This window comes from Sebastes fasciatus, chromosome 5 (assembly GCF_043250625.1).
Source record: "Sebastes fasciatus isolate fSebFas1 chromosome 5, fSebFas1.pri, whole genome shotgun sequence".
Taxonomy (NCBI): Eukaryota; Metazoa; Chordata; class Actinopteri; order Perciformes; family Sebastidae; genus Sebastes; species Sebastes fasciatus.
The window spans coordinates 22,467,976-22,492,192 of NC_133799.1; the positions used below are offsets into that span (position 1 = coordinate 22,467,976).

At 42.4% G+C, this 24,217-nt stretch overlaps 1 protein-coding gene across 3 annotated transcripts in view; it reads right to left on the minus strand.

The window, feature by feature from the left end:
- Positions 1–24,217, minus strand: part of ssbp4 (single stranded DNA binding protein 4) — a 115,681-nt gene continuing 91,464 nt past the window's right edge. For 2 of the 3 annotated variants that reach the window (XM_074635834.1, XM_074635832.1), the window contains exons 6-17: positions 15,441–15,524; positions 12,713–12,839; positions 12,491–12,558; positions 11,279–11,343; positions 9,100–9,145; positions 8,957–8,992; positions 8,765–8,819; positions 6,316–6,386; positions 5,229–5,307; positions 4,767–4,795; positions 4,582–4,683; positions 1–2,821 (exon numbers count right to left, since the gene is read on the minus strand). In XM_074635834.1, coding sequence (XP_074491935.1) covers positions 2,741–2,821; positions 4,582–4,683; positions 4,767–4,795; positions 5,229–5,307; positions 6,316–6,386; positions 8,765–8,819; positions 8,957–8,992; positions 9,100–9,145; positions 11,279–11,343; positions 12,491–12,558; positions 12,713–12,839; positions 15,441–15,524 — 843 coding nt within the window. In that variant the 3' untranslated portion in view covers positions 1–2,740. Of the gene's footprint in view, positions 3,023–4,581; positions 4,684–4,766; positions 4,796–5,228; positions 5,308–6,315; positions 6,387–8,764; positions 8,820–8,956; positions 8,993–9,099; positions 9,146–11,278; positions 11,344–12,490; positions 12,559–12,712; positions 12,840–15,440; positions 15,525–24,217 lie in introns of all 3 variants that reach the window. The other variant, XM_074635833.1, reaches the window with a different exon arrangement.

A 24,217-nucleotide genomic window follows, 5' to 3' on the forward strand; every position in this document is an offset into this window, starting at 1 on the left:
AAAAATCAAATGACATTTATTATTGATGCATTGTTTCTTTTTTGATAAGCAAATTATCTGTTTTTCTTTCAGTCTAAAGAAACTTTACAATATAAAGAAACATACAAAGAACATCTTTATTACCTACACAAGACACCTAAGTCCCTAAGACAAGATTCTGAACTATCCTACCATGAAAATACAAAGCAAACCCAAGAGACAGACTGCTTCATATTGAATACTGCCGTGTCATCAGAAAGGACCATGAATGGTACAGGAGAATCATTTATATCCCCTTCCCTTGCTTCCCCACCCCTCCCCGACTCAACATCACCACCCCGCCCGACCAGCAAATCTTCCTAATGGTACAGTATTATACATCACAATAGAAGTACAGAGATGGCCAACGATCGATATACACAGAGGACTGAGAGAGGATCAGTGAGAGAGCTTCGATCTATACAACGCTAGAACAGGAGCAAATAGCAAAGGACACAGTTACTTTTTGATCTATTCTTAATTTAAAATGAGGTTCTCCTAAGTGTTTTTAAAAGTTTTCTTGAATTGATAAAAATCCTTCATATTAAAAACTGCAATAAGAGGTCACATGTTTTTTTTTTTGTGTGTGAGAAGATGCCCTTTGGAAAAAAAAGGATTATTCAAAGCCAATAGTAACATTTAACTGAAACATAAGGAGACAAGGGCAGAGTGAGGACGCCACAGCTTGTTTGCTTCTCTCTGTCCTGTCCTGTCCTCTCTCTGTCCTATCCTCCCCACCATACAAGTCATACAGTCTGCATTTATTGTGTTACTGTGTTTCTATACATTTTGTATGGAAATTTTAGCCACACGAGCCAAATAGTCAGCGCATCCTTTCTCTATGAAAAAACATGGACAGATTTATTTATAATTTACTTTCAGCTGTATTCATTGGTAGTGACTGACATATCAAAACATGTCAATGATATCAAAATGCATTATACAGTATTTACAAAAAAGGAAATTAAAGAGGGAGGGAGGGGTGAGGGATAGGAAAGAAGGGAAGGTGTGTGTCACTACACTGGAGAGTCCTGGAGATGTCCCCCACGTCAAACTCTGGGTACAATCTGTTCACATTGATATCAGAAAATTGATAAGTACGTCACCATCACCCGTAGAGGCTACAATGGTTGTTTAGTTATTGTTGGTTTTGAGCACAGCCATGACGTAAGCGCTGCAGCGTGATGCCATGAGAGACAGAGAGAGTTGATCAGGCCGTAACATACAGAAAGAAATTAAATATGTAACTATGCTTTTTCTTTGTGTGCAGATTCTATGGGCTTTCATTTTTCTCAGTTGAATACATTTAAAATAAAAACAAATCTGCTGAAAACAATCCACAAAAAAAAAAAAAAAAAATGGAAATATATCCATGACAAAAAAGTGTCCCGTTGTCGTTCCTCTTCTTTAGACTGATGAGAGGCTGCATGGTCTGTTAACCACCCTCCCATCATCAGCGCTGCTACAGCCTCCCAACACTCTGGATCCATCATCAGGTCAATTGGAGACAGTTATTTAGCCGGTCTTGGATCACACAGGATCTGTGAGTTCACCCCAAACTCCAAAGCAAGAGAGCAGGCTTCACGAGTGTATCCCACGATATCTCCCAGTCCATTAAAAAAAAGGAGACATTGGCGAGAGACCAGAATGAATCCTGGGAGGAAAACAGTGCCACTTGGGAGTCCACAGTGAAGTTGAAATCAAACCAAGTGATGGAGGGGAAGGAACCACGTTTTAGGATTCACAGACAACTTGTAAATAACAAATAATAAAAACAACCACAATACAAGCTAAATATGTTGTATTTACAGACAAATCCATAGAAGAGATGCTCTGTCTATTACTGGATGAGAACTGGCACCTCAGAGCCATCCCCATGCAGTAAAAACATAGACAACTGTGAGAAGGGGTGCTTATTAAGACAAGATAGCTAGACGGTCATTCAGCAGACACTTTGTACCAGGAAACAGCAGCGCTCTGAGAAAGCCTCTGTTTTAACTGTATGGATAGTTTTAGCCACTTCGGCGCAAACTACTTCATCAGGTGAAGACTTTGAACGTTTATGCAAATGGTGCTACAAACATTTCGGTGGCAAAGACTCACGCTACGATTTCAGAAGAAGTTTTTAAAGGAGAGGTATGTGAAGTGAAACGGACTGTGACAAAAAAAGACAAACATCAAATAACCTAAAATCATGTAAACAGAAAATCATTGTGCATTTTTCGAGTGTGTGCTTATTCTGTCATTGTTGATGCCGCTGCTGAGATAAAATGTGCCCTTTTACAGGAAATCATAACTACATTAGTAGAATAATATCAATTATGAAAATTATAACAATAATATTACCATCAACAACAAAAAAAAAAACACATTTAATGAAAACCGTTTTTGCCCTAAAATAATATTATCAGTTCATCTTTTTTTTTTTTTTTTTTCCTGACACAGGAGTTTTTGAATGAGGGTTTTTCGGCTCCGGTCAGTCAACAACTGCGCGCCCTCATAAGTTATGATCAGCGTGATATAATGGAGTGGTGGTAGATGCAGCGGGGCATCTTGTTTGGGCTTGAATGCCACCCTTGAGGGCAGGTTTTTGGGTTCGGGAGAGACAGGCTTGGAGCAGTTTTCGGGCTCTTACTGTCCTAAGGCCCGTGTCGAGGCCCGGCAGGCGGAGAAGAAGAAGAAGAAGCGGAGAAGAGCCCCTTCCTGTTGCTTGGAGGCCTTTTCATGTTCTTAAACCCATTTTACAGGCGTTGGGATGGGGGGCCTTGAGGGGAGTCCTGCTTTCCATGTGCATCCCCAGGGGCTGTGTGGCACAGCACACCGTCCACGAGGAGGAGGAGGAGGAGGTAGGAGGAAGGGGAGGAAGGAGGGTTATCCAAGACGCACCAGGGTGGATGGGAGAGGGAGATTGGGGATAAGGGGAGATGGAAAAAGAAATAAAATAAAATAAAAGATAAAATAAAATAAAAAAAAATCACACACTCATCGTCATGTTGGGTGAATACTGTAAAGAGAGAAAAAAGAGAGGGGAGGGGAGAAAAGATAAGCCAAAACTATATTAAACTTGTTATTCTACCCAGTTCAAGATGAAAGCATAACAACTAGCTAAACTAAATGCCATGTCCAGTTACACCAGCCTCTTGCAGCATCCATTAACCATTAACCATTAACCCTTTCTACGCCAGTAAACCAGCAGCAAGCAAAGCAGCCCAAAGGAGAAGATGTTAGGGAGTTTCAGGACACAGTGAAGATTCTGGAGCAAAATGCAGGTGTCAGTCTCACATTAATCACTATATGACAATCTCTGCATGCGTCAGAGAAAGCATATGATGTGGTTCGTTCCCATGCTTGTGTTTGTGCATGCTGTGTTGGGTAAAGCTGGGAAACTGAGTACAACATAAAGGACTGATTATTGTTTAGATTTAGCCATGAGGATGATTTTAAAGTCAAAACAGAGCAGGGGCCGGTTTCAGAGATATTTTAGACTGGTCAATGGAGTTAGGGAAGTCTTCATTTTGCTTTAATAATGTACCTGTGAATATGCAATCTTTATCATCTTTCCACTTGTTAAAAAATGCCCCGTCTTCTAAAAATACTTCTATAATTATGTTTTATAACTTTATTACTTAATGCTATCACTGACAAAACTTTTCTATAAACTTTGAATTTATGATAAATTTTCATGCGCTGCTTGGTGTATGGACCCCTGATTTTTTACGTCTTATTATTTTTAAATAATTTTTAAAATTTGTTTTTTTTGTCACATTTGTATCGTCTAATTATCTTTTTGTTGTTTTTGTTTTTTGTTAAATGTTTTGTCTAAATTGTATTCTTTAATTTGTGGTTTGTTGATAGTGTTGTTGAGTAATGAGAAGGGAATGAATGTTTTATGAATTATACCTTTTAGGGCTGTCAAAGTTAACGCGATAATAACACGTTAACGCAAATTTGTTTTAACGCCACTAATTTCCTTAATGCATTAACAAAATTTTAAAAAACACAGCTCTGCCACATCTGCACTCTGTACTGCAGTGCTGAGATTGTATGCTACCAGAAGTGTAGTTTTCCAATCATGGCTAAATTTTCTCTGTAAAAATGTCCTCATAACTGTTAAAGGCAAACATTTTCTGTTGGAGTGAATGGAGCTGAGTGGTTTGATGTGTTTGCTCTGTCAGCTATGTGTTTTTTTTATAGTTTGAAGTCAGTCAAGAACGAGACAGCTTTGTTCAAGAGACAAATTTAGACGACATCTGAAGTCTGATTATTAGTTTTATCTAGTCAAAGTCTATTTTTGTGAAACCAGCCCCAGGTCACCTTGAACAATTAGCACACAGCATCTTAATTTTGTACCCCCTAATTGAGTCTCAGACCAGATGAAACAATTACAATTCTATCAAATATATTTAATGTTTTGTGACCAAAAGTTAGAGTGGAGATTTATGCAGATATAACTGTAATCTGAAGTGATTTAAACATGTGATTCTTTGCTTTATCGCAGCTGAATATGACTTTATAAAGTCTTGTTTCCAGCTTAAGAGGTATGCTGTCTTCTTTGGTACTCACACTTTCACTTTGGAATGGGTTTAAAAAGTTGCCTGCCATCTCGCCGTCGTCCCGCGGAGTGCCGGGAGGATTGTTCATGCCTGCCATGTTGTTGGGAGAATTCTACAACAAAGAGAAAAATAAATGGTAAGAATAAAGATCTCTTACAGACATAGATAAATAGACAGAGAGTCAGCCAGTCTTACCTTTGGCAACCCATCCATGTCACCAGAGCCTGTGATCAGAAATGGAAAAAAAGGAGAAACCTGAATCATCATGAGGTAACTGTTAACTGATCCTCAGCGTTCCTGCTGCTAATTCAACACAGGTTCAGGATATCCAGTGCAAGTAGGAACAACCTGCCCTCTCACAGTTAATGGCCTTTAATTAAGCTATTTGTTTCAGATACAGATGAGCACAAACTCACTGGCTTCACTGATCACGTCTCACACATCTAGAGGATCAATTGGCCTCCTCGCTGCCCCACTAATCTGTTTTAGCTGTGATCGATACCAGCAGGAGGAGGGAAGACACTTCCTCTAACTGCCATCAGAGGGCAGAGTCTCACTTCTTAAAGCCTTTGTTCATACAGAGTAACAGGTTTCCACTGAATATACTCTGGAGCTTACACCAAGTACATGCTGCATACACTGTACACTACTACTCACCTAGTGATCCGTTCATATGATGCTGCTCCATAGCACCCATTCCACCCATAGGCCCGTCAGGACCCGGCCCCATCGGGAACTAGAGACAAATGTACAAAGGTCATTTTATCTTGCTCTTTCCATGCTTAGGTAGCATAGCAGGGGAGTAAATATTCAGCAAATACATTTATTAAAGAGGACCTATTATGCTTTTGTGCTTTTTCCCTTTCCTTTAGTGTGTTATTTAGTTTTTTGTGCATGTAGAAGGTCTGCAAAATTACAAAGTGCACGGCAAAGGGAGTTACTCTCCTCCACAGAAACACTGCTCTCGAAACACCTCGCTTGAAGTCCAGCCTTTTCTTCCGTAACATGGTGATGTCACCAAGTAACACATTTGCATAACACCTGCCTAGCAGCTAGTTTGACACATCCTCAAACAAAGCTAGTTCGAGCGGAGCTGGATCAGAGTCAGAAGAGTTTGGTTCGGTTGACCAATCACAACAGTGGACCAGCTGACCAATCAGCACAGAGTGGGCTTTTCGGGAGGGGGCGGGGCAGTAGCTCAAACAGAGCGTTTAATGGTGCCTTCAAATGAAACTCGTGAGCTCGTGTTTACAACATGGGAAGTCGTGTACACGATATGCTTAGCGTTCAAATGGTTAAGTCGTGAAAACACCACTGTTAAGCAACAGCAATATTAACGTTACTGTCGGCATCTAGAAGCCATAGAGGCTAACAATTTAGCAAGCTAGCAAGCGGGTAACGTAATGCAGGAAATGCAAAGTTATAATGACAGGAAAAAGATGAGGATGTTGGCCGCCATTTCTGACAACGTCAACAAACATGTCACAACTCGTGAACTCTGAGCTTTCTGAGGTCGTGAATACCACAAGAGGGGGGACGTTCATATGGACTCTTCTCGTTAACACGGTAAACACGACCCCGTTTGAAGGCACCATCAGAAAGAGGGTGAAAAAAGGAGCGCTTTTTTTTAACATTAAAGCATGTAAACATGTTCTAGTGGAAACCTAAAATACAAATATGCACCTGAAAAATTAGCATAATAGGTCCTCTTTCATTTAATACTGAACAAAATGTCATTACTTACATTAGGTCTATTTCCACCAGGGCCGATAGGGTTCATCATTGTGTAGATGTTTTCACTTGAGTTTGTCGAATCTATGAATAAAAATAATATTTCAAATAAAGCAGTTTGTTCCTCCGAGACTCATAGAAATACTGTCTGTTTTTATATCTAAAAAATGTCAAAAAACAAGGTGGGTTCGGGGTATGGAATTGGGTAATGGATGGAAATTAACGAGCAGAAACGACTGGAGTGGCACCGTCTTTCACTGTATTTGACATTGTTCCAGTTTAATTCTGCCATTTGTACAATACATTCAGCCTCGTGTTCCTATTTCTGCTGTACAGGACAAAGACCACCAGTGTGTTACTTTAAGTGCCAGTACATAAGTTATTATGTGGACACCGTGGCAACTTAGCAACAACCAGTACACGCTGTGTCGCTCCTCGTGTGTCCTGAAAAGATTCACTAGGATGAGGTGACCTTGATCTGACATTGCAGGCAGAAAGTTGTGAGTGGAAGACTGAGAAAAGCAGGGGAAAAAAAACAAGAATAACAGATTGAAAGACGGGAGAAGGAGATGGATGCAGTATGTGCAAAGTGGTGGAGAGATCTTTGCCTGTTAGTGTCCCTGAATCTAGCTTGTGCTGTCGTGACTGGAGGAGGGGGGCAACACTGAGTGGGAGGTGTGCATTTTTGTGGGAGGTTTGTGTGTAAGTGTGTGTGCGCGCAGTCTTGGCGACTGCAGTGGAAATATGTTTCCCCTCCCGGTGTACGTGTGAGCAGGAGCATTTTGTGCAAAAGGTTGCCCCGGCAACGTATCACAATAGAGGTACGTATATAAATAATAAATAGTGGACACAAAAAGAAGCTCTCCACAGGCCAGCAGAAACAGAACATCCACAGGATATCAGCCCACAGTGTTTTGTTCTCCGCTAATCCTCCGCAGAGACACTAGATTGATGGGTCAGAGCTGAGATGGACTGACATGTTCCTGCTTCCCTTTTATACTGTTAACTGTCTCCACAATGACAGAACACAGATAACACTAATAGAATATTTTACAGAATGTGCCTCAACTGGAAAGTGCTGACAAAAAAGTGCAATACTTTACCATTTTACAATGGTTTACACTTACAAAATTATTCCTAAAGGCTCAATTCCTTAAAGGGTAAAAGGTATTTTTCAACCTGGACCCTATATTCCCCATGTTTTTGTGTCTAACTGACTAATAGTGACAACAATTTCTGAAACTGATCCAGTATTGAGGAAGAGCGCTGTAGACGGCAGCTGCTCACGGGCTGCATTATGGTTCTATCGGGGCAAACTGTCACCGTCATTTACGTCCACTAAAAGTGCTTGTTTTTGCCATGACAGACTCTGATTGTTATTATAAGTGTCTGACATTACGGAAAGAGTCTCGCTCAAGGAGAAAGATGGGGACACACCAAGCCAACATCAAAGAACTAGCGGCGACAAAGGCCACCATCTGCGTCGCTTCACGTCACCTTTGTTTTGCACTAGAACACACCGCAAAGACTACAGCCGACGGCCAGTTAGCACGTACGTTCTGCACCTGCATGAGAGGAAAAACTCTACAGACCAGCAGGCGGCGGTAGTCTGTATTTGTCATTCAAAAAGTGAAATCAGAAGACCGAGGACTCGTTGGCTTGCTGTCCGTTGTTTTTAAACAGCCAATCAGAGTTATTTCTCTCACCGATGAGGTCTGCCGCCGATCCAACATGCTGAATCGGCCGCAAAAACTCAGACACGGGCAGACTGGAGTCGACGGTGCGATACACACCGAAAAAACTAGGCCGACAGACGCTCAACGACAGCCGATCGTCGGCTTGGTGTGTCAGAACCTGAAGTCTTGTTCTGCAATCTGGCGAGGTGACGTGTTGCCGGAAGACAACGGTGGAATAGTGGAATACATCCATGGAGGAAATGCGAGTGTTTGTTGTGTTGGAGTACAAAACTTAGCTTAGTGCTATCTAGAAGATTTTCAATGTCATGGTTGAATATTTAGATGAGTTCAGCAATGTGGATGAGGTCTTTGAATTCAACGGTCTCCCGTATTTATTTGAGCCAGAGTATACGGATATTCAGTTTCCACAACAAGACTTCTCCTTGAGTGGGACTTGGACACAATAACAAACAGACCGGATCAAGCACTTGCCCTCGCAGATTGTTTTGCGCCTGCTGGTTACAGAGCTCTCCCGAAAAAAAACAATGACCAATTTCCGAAAGTGTTGTCCCCATTAGTCACTTAGGCACAAAAACATGGGAAAATAGGGTCCAGGTTGAAAAATACAGAAGTTACTTACAGCAGAGTTCTATCGCTGCTTGTCTCTCCCTAAGAGAGACGTGTACCTGACAGAGAACAGGTTTGATGTTTCTCAGACAGAGCTCTTGTTCAGTGAACGCTGGATAAAAGTAGAAATCAGAAGGGAAAGTGAAGTGTATAACTCACCTCCGGGGCTAGGCATGATGGGAGTTCCTGGTGGGCCGCCTCCCCCTGGAGGGCCCTGAGGGGCGAAGAAGCGAGAGAGAAAGAGAAATGAGCGCTGAGTGCCTCTAGATGGCAGCGTGCCTGTTAGATATCACTGCATGACAGGTAATTTATGGCCCGTGGTCGAACACGAGTCCATGACGGGACACTTACCACATAGTTGCCTGGAGATGAAGATGAATAAGCTATCTGTGGAGAGAATAGACCCGAGGTGAAACAAAACATGAGACACAGTTATTGTAAACACACTCAGTCATGTAGGAGATGAAGATGTAGGAGAAGAGAGAGTGACTCACTGAGTTGGAGTTGGGGTTCGGCCATGGACCTCTTCCACCAGGACCCCTGGAGACGCACACAGAGAGAAAGAGGAAGACATTTAACAGAAGATTTCTGGCAATGTTGCTTAATTCACAGGAGAAGCTTGTCACTACTCACATGTTGCATGTGGTGATTTTGTATGTGCATAAATACAGTCTATTAGTTTATATGCACATATTTTAAGTTGCACTTTAACTGTAGAAGGCACACATTCATATAATATAATCTGTCAATAGTTTTGTCAGTAAACCAGGATAATTTTTACATTGTGATATATTCTAATTTCCAGTAGTGGAAAGTACATTTACTAGTAGTACTGTAGTTAAGTACAATTTGGAGGTACTTGTAATTTACTTTCCATATTTCTATGGAACTTTATACTTCTACTCCACTACATTTCAGAGGCAAATATTGTACTTTTTACTCCACTACATTTATCTGACAATATCGATAGATAATTGATAATAATGATTAACATAATAATATATAATAATAATATATTAATAATACAAAATAATCCAACAACACAAACAACAACAACAATAATAATAATAATAATAATAATAATAATAATAATTGATAACGATAATATAATATTGATCGAAATGTATTATTTTTTTTATAATTGATTAATTTTTAGGTAGCCTATATAAAGCAGTTAAAATTAGTTCCACCTTCACCAGTTGCAACATTAAAGTAATGAACACATTAATGCATCAATAATTACAGTACAATGATATAATATAAATGATATTAAAATAGGCCATTTTGCATAAGGAGTACTTTTACTTTTGGTACTTTAAGTATATTTTGATGCTAATACTTTTACTTAAAGAGCCAGTGTGAAGGATTTCGGGGGCTCTGTTAACAGAAATGGAATATAATATTCATAACTATGTTTTCATTAGTGTATGAAACTAAGAATCGTTGTGTTTTCGTTATCTTAGTATGAGCCCTTCATATCTAAATAGGGAGCGGGTCCTCTTCATGGAGTCCGCCATGTTGCTCCTCCATGTTTCTACAGTAGCCCAGAACAAACAAACCAAACACTGGCTCTAGTGAGAACCTTTCATGTTTTTACATTACCTGAAGGCCACCGTAGTTTTCTGACACGCTTGTGAAACTAGTGAGTAATAGAGTGCAAAATCGTGGCGCCGCCAGCCGCCGTCTTACTTCCATTGCTTCTAAAGTAGTGTTATCATGGTAAGGATAACCTCTGAGCGAGGCGAACGGCGTAACCACGATTTTGCACTCGGCGGCTCACTTTACCGCAGTCTTGGAAAGGGAGGAGTGAGCGGAGGGATATTCAGTTGGTTGTAACCTGCAACCACACCACTAGATGTCACCAAACCCTACACACTGTACCTTTAAGTAAACTGTTGAATGCTTTACTTTTAACAGAGTATTTCTACTCTGTGGTATTGCTACTTTTACTTAAGTAAAAATCTGAGTTCTTCCTCCACCACTGCTTATTTCAAAGGTTTGATACAGTCAGTCATCTCAGCTTACTGGGGTTTTATTAAAGGGGAGGGAAGATGTTCACAACCTGTTGGAGATAGTAACTTTCTTTTTCTCACCAATGTTATGCTGAGATCTGGGGGACAAATTAATCCAAAAGGGCAGAAACACGAGCAGTAGTTGGAGGAGAGAACAAAACCAAATTCTGCAGCAAGTTCGTGGTTCAAGTTTGACATACCGTACTCACTCTATAGTGCATACACAGATGTTTTTTTAATGCACTTACGCAGAGAACTTAAAGTGGCAATCCTTAAGATTTCAACTGTGGATGATTCATTTAAATAAATTTCTATTTGAGTGAAAACAATTGAATTGTTACTGTTACTTTTTGTCTGTATACAGCGGCATTTTTTTCTGTGAATGTCACCAGAGACACCCATTTCATAATACTGCAAATATATGAATATTGCAATACTTTTATCAATGGGCCATAAGCTCAATCACCGTTGTGTTAACTCATTTGGCGATAGATAGTGACCTAACATTAACATTTACAGTCATTTCAATGACAATCTTGGAGATTGCCAGCAACAATGGCAAAAAACAAAACAATTATAAGACTGTAATTTCCCTTTAAATCATGCCAGTTTTCTCTGGCAGCAGGATTCACAAACATTTAAAAACTTTTTATCTACTAACATGTTCATGCCCGGCATCCCTGGCCCCATGGAGTTTGGAGGAGGCCTCATCCCTCCGCCGTAGTTCTGCACAAAGAGAGGAGCACACGGTCAGCGCGGCGTCTCACACCTGCTCACTCTAAAGGGTTTGAATCTTAATGAAGGTCAGCAACCATCATGTCTCTTCTTAACTAGTGTTTAATTATGTGATGTATGGGCCGTGTGTGAAAGTGGACAGCTGTGTGTGTGTGTGTCTCCTCCTCCGTGGATGTGTCTCTATGTGTCCACGCTCCCCTCTGTGTGTTTGCGTGTATGTTTTCATGGCTGCCCAGCAGGCGGGTTTGGCTGGCACTACATGTGTGTGTACTTGTGTGTGTGTGTGTGTGTGAATGAGACAGAGAGAGAGTAGGGGGGCAGGCCAGAGAGCAGCTCCACTCAGAGGAAGAGTTTTGTTCAGCAGACGATTACACTTGTCGAGCAGATGCCACACCAGCTGCTGGTACGCTCACTGCCAAAGTCACCGAGCCAGGGTGGCACCGAGAGGGGCCGAGAGGCACGGGGAGTGTGTGTGTGTGTGTGTGTGTGTGTGTGTGTGCGTGTGTGTGTCTAAGGTGATGTTGGAGCGGGTGGTGGTTAGGCGCAGAATGAAGCAGCTGTAATGGTAATTCAAAAGGACACTGTTGTTTAAGCATCTCATGTATGAATCACATGGACCAAAATTAAAGTGATAAAAGAAAAAAACAAAACATTGGTTTGGTCAAAACGTGTCGGTGGCTGCGCGCTCAGGGGCAGTCTGAGCATCCCGCCTCTGTTCGTCTCCCTAGGTGGGAGTCGGCGAGTAGGATTTAACATGTAGAACCGGCGTTGGCAGCGGGTGAGCTCTAGTTAGAGCCAAGCTAATCATCAGAGCGCTTCTGACATTTAAAAGGCAAAGTTACGAGGCTGGCAGAACTAAAAATTCTCTTCAGCAAAGAAGATGGATTATCTGCATGTAGTTTATGGGCTGCCGGTTTGACATTACGGCCGTTTTTACGGTAGCCTTTAATGAAGGGCAACCAAACATTGCGTTCGTTCATAAACTGACAGTCCGAGCACCAAATCTGGTTGTGTGGCAGCTGCAGAGTGGGAGTGCAGTGGGCTGCTAGTGCTGAAGGATACCACCCACTGTCATGACTTTATTAACACAACCCTTTGTGTGTTTTATTCTGTATGTGTGCTGGAGTAATATCCCTACCTGTGGGCCCATGCCTCCCATTCCTCGAGGGGGATTCATTCTCATCGGACCTCCCATGTTTGGATGTCCTGTGGTGAAACACAGAGAGTGCAGCTTGTTAGAACGGCAGCGCCGTTTGGATCAATAATAATTCCATAAATGAGGTTCTCATTCAGAAGCCAATATGAGATTACTCTGCAGAGCGCAGCCTCCTCTGAAATAACACCAAGTGTTTGTCAATACCTTGAGGTCTGGTGGGGTCCAGGCTGTTTGGTAGGAGAGGCTGTGACCCGGGGATGCTCCCAGGAGGCTGATTTGGCATACGGAGGGCGGGCCTTGGGCCACCTGGGTACCGTGGAGACATGAATGGCTGCAGGAAGGACACGAGAAGGACGTTACAATTATTTTATTTCAGGATGATCAGGAGCAGAATGCTTGTTATAATTCTTGATAGACGGGTCTTAAAATATCACAAATAAGTTTGTCCGTGACCTCGTTTTACTCAAGTGCAATTCCAACACTAGTGAGTGCACAACACATTTCATTGACTTAGCAAGAAATCTAGCATCTAATTGAATTTGAAACATTAAATGAAGACAGCAACTAAAATCAATGAATCCAATAACAGAAATAATAACCTTAGGATTTTTCTCTAAAGTGAGTAGTTATGAAGACTTAACCCTGCAGGCAGAATATTTTTGGCATCATTGGGCAAACATTCTACAATAACCTTTCAGCATTTTGTAATTCAAGTGTTCTGAAAGATAACTAGACTTCTGCACCTCCACTTGGCTCTGTTTTCAGGCTTTAAAAAGTCTATCCGTGACGGGAGACTTTGATCAATCACAGGTCATTTCAAAAAGAGATAGAGAGAGCGTTCCTATTGGCTGTTCATTCAACGGAGGCAGCTGTCAATCACTCGCAAACTCTGATCAAACGGTCAAACTAGGCAGCGCAGTTACTGTAATGCCTATTTCTCCTGAAAATGAGAAAGTGTGCTCCGGTTGGTGGGCGGTGCTTGGTATTTCCTCAACTGATCTCAACATGGCTGCCGGGTCACACACTTTCTCATCTTACAGCTAAACAGTACACTACAAGATGTTTCTGAAAACATTTGAGGAGAGAAATAGGCATTACAGTAACAGAATATTGATTCATATTTGATCAGCGCTGCCTAGTTTGACTGTTTGATCGGAGTTTGTGAGTGATTGACAGCTGCTCAGAGACTCCAGCTCGGCTCTGATTGGTTGTTTTTCTCCAGTCTGTGAAATCTTGCAGATGCCGTTAGGAGCACCGGAGGACACCGGAGGACACAGAGGCACAACATTTTTTCAGATTACCCATCTCATGCACTACTGTCAGGATATAGTGACCGTTTTATGAAAATAACTTTTTTTAATCATATTTGCTCCAATTCTACCCACTACAGCTTTAAGCACATAAACATGTTCTAGTAGAAACCCCAAAATACAGAAATGAATCTGAAAATAAGTATGATATGTCCCCTTTAATTGAACATCAACTCTCTTACTATATCTGGGCAAATCGGCTCTTTAGAAGCAGAAATGTTTCCACATAAAACGGATTAAGGTTTACCTCAGATGACACACAAACCTAAATAACACTCATACTTGTGCAGTAGGTAGTGAAACGAGGCACAAAAGCCTCAGTAAAGCCTGACTCTCTGTATCCAACCTGCCCAGTTTTGAGGTGTTATCTTTGCAAGTCAGCAGGGGGAGCTATTGTGTTGAAGAATACTGTTCTGTAGTGGTTTACCAAGAAGGAGGGGCTTGCCATTACGTTTTTGTAAAGTAAGACCTCAGGTGGTAAAATCCATTAGGATAAAGGTAAGGTAGGATAGATAAGAGAGAGAGAAAACATGTAGGACAGAAACTTGGACTGGAAGAACAATATGTGAGAGAAGGAGGTGGAGCAGAAAAGAACAGCAACATGACATCGTTGGATGAGAGGATGAAGTCGTACGAGCAGAAGAGGACGTGTTCTACATCTTAATGTTTGCCTGTTTTGTTTCAGCTGGACATTTTTCTCACCGTGTCTGTATCACTGAATACCAGCGCTACATAACCGGTGATTCATAAGAGAAAGTGAAGACACCATCCTCACAGATGTTTCAGCAGAGAGGGGACAAGTGCTGGCTGGCCGAGACACACACATACAGATCCAGAACCAGCCCAGTGCACAACTAGTGAATAATGTAAAGCACCCCAGACAGATGGTTTTCAGAATTACCTATGCGTCCTGCATGCTGCAACTACAAATACCCACAACCAGTGAGCCATATTTCAGTGTCAGATGATAAGAATTAATCCAACTGTTTTAGTATCAAGGGGAAACATGCTGATTTGAATGCCGATTGGGTACGAGTTGTGTGTTTTGGTCACGGAGCATGAGCAGCAGAATAATGTTCATATCATCATTTTCACACAGAGATAAGCACAGACAACACAAATACAACAGGAGACAGGCTTTCAATGGTAATTATGTACTGATGTATGTGTGTGTGTGTGTGTGTGTGTGTGTGTGTGTTTGGGGCAAGTGGAGGACGAATTATATAATCCCAGTTAGCCCTTGAGGGGAGGACTGACTTACTACTGTTTTCTTTTTACCTCTCTTTCCCCCTTCCTCCTCTCCTTCCCTTCACCGTCTCCTCTCCTCCTTTAACCATGTCAGGCTGTGCTGCAATATTAATGGTCTATTGATGGACTATGGGATGGTGAGTGCCTGGCTGAGGGAGAGAGAAGGCCCTCCAGATGCACCTCCGCTCCTTACAGCTGGGCCAACACAGCTAAATTATTCATCCAACCCACCATCGTGGATGCTGCCTGTCCTGTCTGCCGGCACAACAAGGGACCGGTGTGCCGTTTGTGCACTGTTGTTGTGTGAGCGAGTGAACAAGTGAACGAGTGTGAGAGTAGGCTCAGAGAGGCAGCAGTAAATGTTTCCGTCTTACCTGTCCGTGAGGTCCCATCATGGGATTACTGGGGTTGTGTGGGGGAGGCTGCGTGTGTGGGGAAGGCTGAGATCCTGGAGGACCCTGGTGAAGAAAATTCAAAAAAGACATCAATAAATGTATTTGGTGATATTCAAACCTGCTTGGGGAAAAAAAATTATGTTGAAAGAAACTTGCATTAATGAGCAATGGAGTGATTAAAAGAAAGGACAGTGTGGTTTAACATTTAAAGGGTTAGTTCACCCAAATTAAAAATAAACACATTATCTCACTTTCCACTTGTTTTATTTAGCCATGCAGATGAATGCCTTAAAATCTGTGTTTTATTTGCCCAGATTTAAAGATATCTGTCTGAAGATTTTAGCTTCTACACCAATACAATGGAAGTAAGTGGGATTTGAATTTAGTTTGTGTTGCTCACAGCGTAAAAAACAAAACATACAAACACAAAGTCAATAGCAATTTCACATCACTTCACCAGTTTTTATAGCGACTATTTCTTCTGTAAAAAGTAGTACAAGTAGAGATATGACAAAACATTTTTTTTTCTAGAATTGGGTGAACCGACCATTTAATTTTTGTCCTCATATTGTGTGTCATATGAACATTTTTCCACAGCTGATTATGATACGCAAAAGCATACAAAAAAAATCATAAATTAACATTGTGTTCAACATTTTAAACCCGCAATTTGGAAATGACACCACTGAATCAAATGACTGTAATGTAATGTGAAGACGTGGTTGAAATGGTTGTTGAAATGAGTGGAAATAGTGCTACAGATCTCACTGAGAATCAAAACCAAACTGCAGTAAAGCTTGCATGTAAATCACCCCAGACAGAAGGTTTTCAGGATTACCTATGAGAAGCTGACATCAGCTTGCGATATTAGACTCATATGTTAAATTTCAAGTTTTTAAACACAATATTATGTTAGACATGAAGATCTATAAGCTAACATTAGCTTTGGTCGAGGATTAGCTAACAATAACAAACGCTAGCTAGCTCTTATCGGATGACCTACTGAAGCAAATGTTTTGTAAAGATGCAACTTAAACTGTAACGTTGATGATGTAAAAAATTCTTAGAAATGTGTTATGAGAGTACGACTTTTTAATACTGTATCAACAAACAGACTGGCCGGTGATCCGTGAACCGGAAGCAGTAACGTTACCGAACTGTTTTTCACCAAAAGGTTTTTTGTGTGGGGGGAATCTAACCTACAGTACTTCACAAAAACAACTCATTGAAAATGGTTGAGAAATGTCAACGTTATAGTTCTTTTAATCCAGAAAAACAGCAGCTTCCCCGTTCACTTGTATGTGACCTCCCCAATATGGCAGCGATGTTGGCGTATGATCCAAAGGCCAATGCGTCATCTATTGTGTATATATCTATGAGCACAGCTATATCTATTCTGTTCAACATCAACAATGAATGCTTGTAACAATATGTGTCACTGACATTTGAAGAGGGCCACATTGATTTTCATGAACAGGAATTATAATTGCCAGGATGAGTTCAGATCAATTGACGAGGTGGACTTTAATCAACATTCAACCACAATTGTGTTGTTGAGCCAAAGGATAATTCGAGGGTATTTTCAAAACACGGTCTTGTATTTCCAAATTTTGCCATGATGATGCTTGATCCAGTTTGACAGAGGCGCTGCTGTCCAATACGCAGTCGAGGGCCAAAGCAAGCTTAATTTTGGTGCTCGCTTTCACTCTCCAGAGAAGTGCCAAATATTTGAACCCAATCAAACATCATTATGGCAAACCAGAGGAAAATGTGTCCCAGGTTGAAAATAACTGAAATGATTCTGTCTGACACAATTGCTGGTATGTTGAACTGCAGTTTGCATTTTTGAGAGCGAATGAACTGAGTTAATCTCTCAACAACAAACACCGTGTTAAGTACATTAGAGTGAATACAGTATCTGAGGACTGGAGTGACCTTGTTGTCTCTTCCTACAGTAACCTCATCTGACTCCAGCAGCAGCCGCTCCAACTGAGAACTGTTACTACCTGAACATCAATACGGAGAAAGAGGACCACCCACTGCCAGACCGGGCTTATCTACTAGTCTGCCAGAGCCTTCGTCAAGCACTCTGCTATCAGGTAACATTACAGGTGTGTGTGTGTGTGTGTGTGTGTGTGTGGGGTGCAACAGAGCGGTGATGAGTGTGAATATGAGATCTCCTTTTTTTCCACAGGTGAAAGCAGGATCTTCTTCTCTCAGGTGCTGAGTGTGTGCTGGCTTGAATATGTGTGAGTGCATGTAGAGTGTGTGTGTGTGTACTGGAGGGGGCTGCTGAGGGGTGTTACTTCAACAGGTGTGTGTCTAACATCACAGTGAAAAGCTAAAGGATTAGGGGATTACCCATGTGCAATATAACCTGAGACACACATACACACACACTGACGCTCTGCTAGACATGTTTACATAATTTTTAATTCACTTTTTCATGCAAATATGCAGAAATAGAGGCACGCATTAAGGCTGGAATTGATTTTTATTGATTTAATATGTGCTTTATAAAAAAATAGACTAGACTTGATTAATCCAGTAATCATTTGTTTCTACAGCATTCAAATTGCTATTTTTTGTCTCATAGATATTAAATTAGATATTAAATTTACAATGATATAAGCAAAAAAAAAGCTTAAATACCTCACATTGGAGAAGCTGTAACCAGCAAATAACTATTATTCTGTCTTAATAAATTAATTAAAGCCACTACCTGTATAACTTTTAGGGCTGTCCTCGACCAAAGAAATTCTTAGTCGACTAACACTCATACGATTTGTCGACTAATCGATTAGATGATTTAATCGCAGATCTGTAAAATTGAGTTTCTCCACAAAGAATCACACAAAAGCACCACTTTATATCTTGTGTTTACCAGAGATGTGCTCATAAGTTTCTTGGAAATAAGTCATTCATCATGAAAAAAGCATAAAAAACGACTAATCGACCAAGTTTTTTACACCCTCAAATCATGTGACGAGGAACAACCAATCATAGCCGGCAGATATCTTTCTTAATATCAGTCTACAGTAAATATATGGAGAAGAACTTAATCATTTTAGTGCAAGACTACCCAGAGCTTTACATCTGTCCCACAGACTATTTTACTTGCTTCATCCTTTTCCGTCCGAGGACGCCATAAAGGTCAGCCAAATTGACGCAGAGATATCGAGCAGTAATGTTACTGTGAGGGATTTACGGTCCTGGAAATCCATTTATCTTTGTTTTGACTGAGGTTAGCTTAGTCAGTGAGACTTTTACTTGCTTAATTACCGCAACTTCATTATCGTCATCGCAGCGTGCAGGTTTTGGTTGCTTAATAACGGTAGGCGCGACAGGAGTGCAACCTCCCAAGCACCTTGAATAAAAGGATGAAAGCGGCACGGCTGGTGTTTTCCACGCGTTTTTAGACGCTACATGTGAACGGCGCCTAAAGAAATTTTAGTTAACTAAGACCAAAACGGCCGATTAGTCGACTAATCGGCTAAGAGGAGGCAGCTCTAATAATTTTTATGTGACTATAACATCTTTAAAATTGATGGCATAATGTTCTGTTTGGAGAATAATGAGAAATTCCTCACATAGTGGCTGGAGCAGTTAACCATTTTCACAATTAGTATCAGTAATTTGTCAGCGGAATTTTCTGTTGACCTAAACTTTAGCTGTTTCAGCGCTAACATACACACACACACACACACACACACACACACACACACACACACACACGCACACATCGTACTGTCTAGACTAGTGCACCTCTTCACCTGTGTGCAGCATTTTTCCTAAAGGAGGCAGCTCAGCACAGATACCTGCATCTCACACACTCCCTTTAAATCTCTCTGACCCCCCTTTCTCTTTTTCCCACCCAGCCCACTGCGCCGCCCTCCCAGTGTGAGCACTCTGCTGGCATGGCTGGCATGGTGGAGTGCCGACAGAGCTGAGCACCAGGAACCTGTGGGCGCTGCTACAGTGGGAAAATAAACATGCCTGACTGACAGCTTGAAACAAGTGCGTTCCCACAGGCAGAGATACATCGCCGCTGCGCTGCCAGGCACACCGTACAAGAGCTCCGTTTTTTTGGCAGGAGAGATGAGCTTGTACATACACGTGAAAACAATACTGCTCATGAGCAGAAGCACTTATTCGTGGACTCACAACCCTTTCTAAATGGCACAAGTGTTGAGCTCAGCAGCAGCAGCAGCAGGGTCCTCGAGACAGGTGCTTCCTTTCCTTATGAGACGGTTTACTCTTCTGGCTGCATTGATTCTATTCATCTCATTGTCACAAGGCCGGCTCAATCTGAGAAGCTTCAATAGAGCCACTTATTAACCAGCTACACAACATGCAGCCGGTCAATAATCTATTCAACAATCTGGAAATGTTTATTTAGTTGTACATACAGTGTACTCTGGATGTGCTGGCACCGTTGTGACGATTGTCCCGGTGCCACTGTGGTTGTTCTGCCACTCTGTGTGTGTATGTTTTGGGTGGTTAACACCAGCTGTACTGGCTCACTCCGTCTCTCAGCAGGTTCACACTGGGGCTAATGCAGCGCTAGCTCTGTCTGACCTCAGAGGTTATTGTTGTTGATGTGCCAGTCTGAGTGTGTGTGTGTGTGTGTGTGTGTGTGTGTGTGTGTGTGTGTGTGTGTGTGTGTGTGAGAGTGTGTGTGTATGTCTAACAAGACACCCCTGCGGGGTCTGGCTGCACTGATCCAGCTGCAGCAGTCTGCTTCTCCTCTACACAAACACACACACACAACCTGGTTTTAGTCACTTAGAAGTACACTGCATTGACTTATATTCATTTCCTGAAGCCTTACCCTGACCGTAAGCATTGCCACTACATGCCCCAACCTTTACTGTAACCTTAAACACGCTCTATATGATATCCAGAGCATTAATATAGCAGCAAACAACTATTGTCTATTTAAAGATATAGAGGAGTAATGTCGACCTGAGCAGAGAATGAAGTCGCTCTACCTCTGTGTGTGTTGTAATACAAGTTTCTCCATGCTTTGTTTAAATAGCCGGGCCAGCCGCGCATGCTTTTAGTGCATGTGAGCGTGCTCCACTGGTAGGGCTGGGTAATATGACGATATATATTGTCAAAATGATATAAAATGCATTTCGTATATGTTTTTCTATATCATTTCTATCGCGATATATGCTAGGCCTTTTTTTTTTTATTGCCTATGCTACACGGTCGTGCCTAGAAGGGAGCCCGCAAACTGCGAAATCTGATCTGAGATCTTCAAAAACGTGCAAAAACTCTCACGAGGCTCGCTGCCCAACAACCTATCCTAACCTCAATTATTCAAGGTCAATGCCTAACCTTAACTATTCGAGATCAATGCCTAAACCTAATAATCTCGCGAGAGTTTTCCCAGTTTGCGGGCTCCCTTCTAGACACGACCGCCACCGGCTCAGCTGTTGCCATGTTGAGAGCCATGCAGAGACAACAGAAATGAAATCTCGCATTTATCCCATTTAAACTAATCCTAAACCTACTTCAACCAAAAACCGAGTCTCAACCCTAAAATTCAATCTTGTGGGGACCAGCTTGAGTCCCCATAACATGGCTGTGTGAACACATTTTTTGTCCCTGCACTGTAGGTAATACACAATCTCATTCTCACACACACACACACACACACACACACACACACACACACACACACACACTGTGCCTCCTCTCTTGTTCCTCTCTATAATGTGCCATAATGGAGCATAGCTCCTCTGGCTGGGCCTCTCTGGGCCTTCCTGCTATTACATCTGAATGGGCCAGCATATGGCCTTTATGGCCGTACTGTTCTCTCTACAGGTCCCTGCAGAGAGAGGGAGAGAGGGAGAGCATTTCAACTGTCACAGAGGTGTACGCAGGGGCGAGTTTGAAAAGTAGCTCGGTTTGGAGTATGTGTTGCGAAGGGTGTGTGTGTGTGTGTGTTTGCGTGGCGTTGTTTGTGTATATGTGTAGGAGAGGGGAAGAAGAAGGAGGGGGACACGGGGAGCGTTAAATGAAGCAATTAATAAAATCATTTTCTACCCGGCTAAGGAGATAACAGCTTGGCACAGTACCACAAACCCATCAACACAACCCCCTCGCCTCCCCACCACTCATTTCAGCTTAAGGAAGACCCACACCGCTGCCCCTGATGGACCACTAACACACACACACACAGAGAGAGAGAGAGGGAGAGAGATGGAAGAGTCATCTGAGCTTTCTTCGCTTGTTTACAGCTGCCAACACTAGAGGGCAGTGTGTAACTGCCGTCAAACTACTGGACACACACACACACACACACACACACACACACACACACAAACAGGCAGCGAGAACACAAAGCAGCCTGCATCACTGAACACAACAAACAAAGCCAGGAGGAACAGCACCCCACACACACACACACACACACACACACACACACACACACACACACACACGCACACACACACACTGAGTGCACACTCATTGTCATTCCTTGCTAACATTCCTGAGAGAGTGGCGGTGGCAGCAGTAGGTCTTCTGCTAGCTCATTGTATATAGCATGGCAACACGTCAGCGCAGAAATGGGAACACGCTATCAGGGGTGTTTTCTCCCAGAGGACGGCCGCGAAACGCTGACAACCATTTAAACACGTTAGGATGGCACCAAATGATTTATATACATCTGTGATCCCCCCTCCTTAGCTGAGAGCAACGTTCAGAGCTCGCAGCAGCAGAAGTTCCACCAACACACGGGGAAACGTCTCTGAGCAGATACTGTACCGTGCTGCTGGTAGGGGACGCAGCACGCGCAGCAGGAGACAAAGGCTACATTGAAATCCCTGTTTAACTGCAGTGACTGTTATCAACGGGTTTGAACTGAGTCTAACTGTAGCTACAAGCAGACAATGGACAGAGGAAACGCTTGCCGAGGATAGACTCTCGTTTTTTTAAGTGTCTTGTCATTCAAGGAGAATTGTTAGGTATCATATTTGCCGCTGTCCTCTCAAGGATAAGCGGAGACGATAAGAGTCAGAGACGATTCGTCTCCCTCAACGGGTTCAGTTCAGGCTGAGGTGAAAAGTTTTGCCTGCGCATGCTCATCTGGGTCTTTTTGAGTCTTCTGTTAAACTCAACACCATTTCAGATACGGTTGGAAAAAGATGTGAAAATGTTTCAGAGACACAATCTGTTGGCGTCTTTTGTCAAGTGGTCGAAGAAGTCGAACACACAAAGACACCTAACAACCTTGTAATAGAGAGGTGAAGTCCCACCCCTTTCCGGTGGACCACCAAGGAACCTTATTACGGAAAAAATTGGGGCCCCTCGGTGTGGGTTTTCTCCGGGTTCTCCAACTTCCTTCCACAGTCCAAAGACATGCAGGTTAGGTTAATTGTTGACTCTAAATTGCCCGTAGGTGTGAATGGTTGTCTGTCTCTATGTGTCAGCCCTGTGATAGGCTGGTGACCCCCCCCCCACCCCCACGACCCCAAATAGGATAAGCGGTTACAGATAATGGATGGATGGATGAGCGGTAGTCAACGGTGAGAGACAAATATTTTTTTAATCCCGTTTAAATTGCATCATGAATCACACATGATTTAAAAGATAATTTTGCAAGTCAAGAAAGTCGCAGTTTGTTGTAAAACTGTTGAAGCATCAGACTGTGAAAATACGCAATAAGAGAGACTATACACCCAAAAGTGCCATAAGTGAGGTCTGTCTCGCTGAAGCTACGATGCCTGTGTGTTTCGTACTGGGATGTACCAAGTCCCCAGAAAAAGCGCCGGCTGTTGATGCAAATTTTCATAGCGGCCAAACGGCGGTGCTACATCTTCCGTGTCCGTCACGTGATGCCATTAGGCCCAAAAATACTTTTCCCCATTGACTTAGAGACAAAGAGACGTCTGTAATTCAGCAGATAACTTTTTTTTAGGTAAATCAACTTTCCAGTATGAACACTTGAATAGTCCTTATTTAAATCATTAGGTCCTAAAAATTGTAAAATGCACTAATAGCTGAATCCAGAGTTATTCTCCTTCCTCCGTTCATGTGAATGAGATCCAGACCGAGGGTGGAGCGAGGGCTGGGAGGCGGAGTTAGAGTTAATGCTACTGCGACTTCTCTATGGGCCCAATGGATGCGGAAGATCGCCGGATGATCCGGGTACTTTATCTCTCGGCAGTCGAGCCATTTTGGCTTCATGCGCCACTGAGCAACTCTCATGGGAATGAACGGGAGCTCGCCTACAATGCCGCATCCAGTTCTCTTTATACATCCATGGGATGTACTCACATGAGCAACTGTTGGGACTTCACCTCTCTGTTATCATTCTGTCTCAGTCAACCAGGATCTACACCAACAGTCTACATTAACCACTGAAGGACCAACACTGACCCTGACCAGACACCGACATACCCCGAGCCACCAATCTTCAACCATCCCTCCGTGATTTTCAGTCTCTCATTCAGGTTTAAAAGCACTTCACGTTATTTATCTGCATCTTCGTAACACAGGTGACCAGGATGAAGCTCAATCTTACCTTTGATAAATAAATTACTGAGAGCAGATGTCTCCCTAATTCACCATGTGCCTGCCATGTCTCAGCTTTGAACAGGTTCTCGAGTTTGTCTTTGATACCTTGTTGTTTAACGTGTAATCAAACCTAATCCTCTTGTTGTGCTTTTTGGTGTTCTCCCTGAAGAGCCACAATTACCTGCAGTCAAACACACTGCCCTTGACTTTGGATCTCTTTTTTTTTT